This window comes from Montipora foliosa, chromosome 11 (assembly GCF_036669935.1).
Source record: "Montipora foliosa isolate CH-2021 chromosome 11, ASM3666993v2, whole genome shotgun sequence".
Taxonomy (NCBI): Eukaryota; Metazoa; Cnidaria; class Anthozoa; order Scleractinia; family Acroporidae; genus Montipora; species Montipora foliosa.
Window position 1 is genome coordinate 13,077,285 of NC_090879.1, and position 2,500 is coordinate 13,079,784.

Consider the following 2,500-nt stretch of genomic DNA (forward strand, 5'->3'; position numbering starts at 1 on the left):
ACACCGGACAATTTTACTCCTCAGTGGAGAGCAGTTCAGGAGTAAATGGGTTAATTAAATTACGTATAAGATTGACTTTTGTTATTAAATTTATGAGAAAAACTAACGCGGAGAGATTTCAACGTTTCGATGACATCCTGTCATCATTATCAAGAAAATGAAGAAAAAAATTTTTTTTGAAGAACATTTACATAAGTAAGTAGTCAAAAAACTAAACCAAAAACAATAGTCTATTGTTCTAAGCCAGTTAGAACAATAGACTATTGATTTTGGTTTAGCTTTTTGACTACTTACTTATGTAAATGTTCTTCAAAAAAAATTGTAAATGTTCTTCAAAAAATATTTTTTTCTTCATTTTCTTGATAATGATGACAGGATGTCATCGAAACGTTGAAATCTCTCCGCGTTAGTTTTTCTCATAAATTAAATTACAGGCATTTATTTCATAGTAAGCTTTCTGAGAAACCGTAGTTGGTTTTCTCCAGTTGCTTCATCAATGTTTTCATAACAATAACCTGTGGGCAACCATAAACTTTAAAAGACCAAAAAGACAACCTTACAGCTTGCATTTTACAGAGAGTCACTTAGTAAGCACTGTTTTCAAGGATACACTGCCTTTGGGTTTGTGATGTCCAAAAAGTCAACCGACTGTGGTTGAAACTTTGCGTATGATGCAACTGGTAGTGATGCACTCTGCACTTGTAAAAGGCCACCTTCCTCGAGAAGTAAATTGCGCATCATCTGAAAATGGAAAAAATTTGCCATATTGAAACATCTATTTGGTGAACAGTAACATCACAGCTATGACAGTACAGTAAAGTATTAAAATTTATTTAATATTTATAAACAACCATGGCCTTACCCAATAAGGTAGATAGATTTTGCCCTCATCAGCAACAAACTCTAGAACACCACAGTGGGTGTTTCTCCCTGATCTTGAATTTGCGAGTTTAAACAGCATTGGATAAACAATGTGAAGCCTTGCTGTAAAAAGATATTATATCTCGTTTATCTCATGGCGCCTTTTGCCCTTTACCTCCAGGGAGAGGGAGGGCCACTTAGAGATTGCTCGCTGTCTAATGCAAGACAAACTTAATTGTCAATAAGGAACAGGGGCACCCAACGTCAATTTTCAGAAAATTTCTGTTCAGATGACGATTTGAGATTAGAATTTTTGGAACATTTTGTAAAATGTCTTGCTTGCCTGCTTCTCCTAGGATTTTCGAACGTCTGAAAAATGGTATAATTGCCCATTTTAAACAGATTTTTACCCTAAAAAGGTCACCTAGAATTTTCGGGAGCCTTTTTTCTGGCTGAAAATTTTCAAAAATGTAAGTTTTGATCCCTATAATTTTCGGATCAATAGCCTTTCAGCTAGGAAATCCAAACAGATGAAAAAATTTTAGGGGATAAAAATATGCCTATATCTACTGTTTAAATAGTAAAATATGTTTAACAATGCTATGTTTAAGTGGTTTTGAACTATATCCTCGTTGGGTGCCCCTAAAGGAACCCCTTAAAGGCAAAAGGATGATTAAGTAAACTGAAAGATATGAGTCAGAAAAATAAAACTCTTACTAGCTTAGTCCAACAATAATTAACAGTGGGGTGTGGATGACAATACAAGTACAATTAAATCAGTTTCATTATGCACCCTCATTATGTTTAGAGGTAGAGATTTGTTTACGTGTGGGCACTCAGAATGTAAAAATACAGTAGAAATCGAGATTGTACTTCAATCTGAAGGTCACCATTGACAACTCCCACAGAAGTGATTATATTAAACCTTCCGTTCCTAAATGTGACACAGATTTCAGTTTGTTGAACTCCAGATGGTTTTACTCGTCCGTGGGTATCGCTTCGGAGGTGAAAGGGTTAACATCTGTGTCCAATCAAAATCCTCTTAAATCCTTTCCCTCAAGTTTGACACTTGCAGACTTAAGTCTTTAAATATTATATCTTTCAGACAGTACACTCACTAGGATTGGCTAAATTAGCCTGCCGTATTCTACAGTACAGCATGCTGTGTGGCCCGCTAAATTTCAAATTTCAATAAAACATTTTCTAGCAAGTTTTTCATGTGGTTTATGTTACATAAACTTGGAAAACCGTTTGAATCTTGCAAGCAACAATTTCAAACAGCCAAGAAGATTTTGTTTTCCAGATTTTGACCCAGCAATCTTTGTGGCACTTGACTTCAGTTAGTTTCCTTCCCCGAGTGGCTGATTATCACAGAGACATAACACACCTCTCACTAACCTTGTTTTCTTGGTCCATACTGTATAATTATGGATCCTAATTTTTTCCCACTGATTTATGGCACGCATACTTTGCACTTGGACCATAAATTAATGGGAAAAAAACATGGTCCGTAATTTTATGGTAGGGACCTTGAACTTGGTTAGTAGGAGATGTGTCTAACGCCAGATGATTTTACATGTCAATGGAGGTCTGTTGAGCAGTGAAAATCCAATCAAAATCCTCTTTAACCCTTTCCCTC

General features: G+C 35.7%; 1 protein-coding gene across 1 annotated transcript in view; it reads right to left on the reverse strand.

The window, feature by feature from the left end:
- The window catches only part of LOC137975121 (ubiquitin recognition factor in ER-associated degradation protein 1-like), an 18,185-nt gene that overhangs the window by 12,934 nt on the left and 2,751 nt on the right, over positions 1–2,500 (reverse strand). The window contains exons 4-5 of the mRNA XM_068822189.1: positions 863–984; positions 611–741 (exon numbers count right to left, since the gene is read on the reverse strand). Coding sequence (XP_068678290.1) covers positions 611–741; positions 863–984 — 253 coding nt within the window. The remainder of the gene's footprint in view (positions 1–610; positions 742–862; positions 985–2,500) is intronic.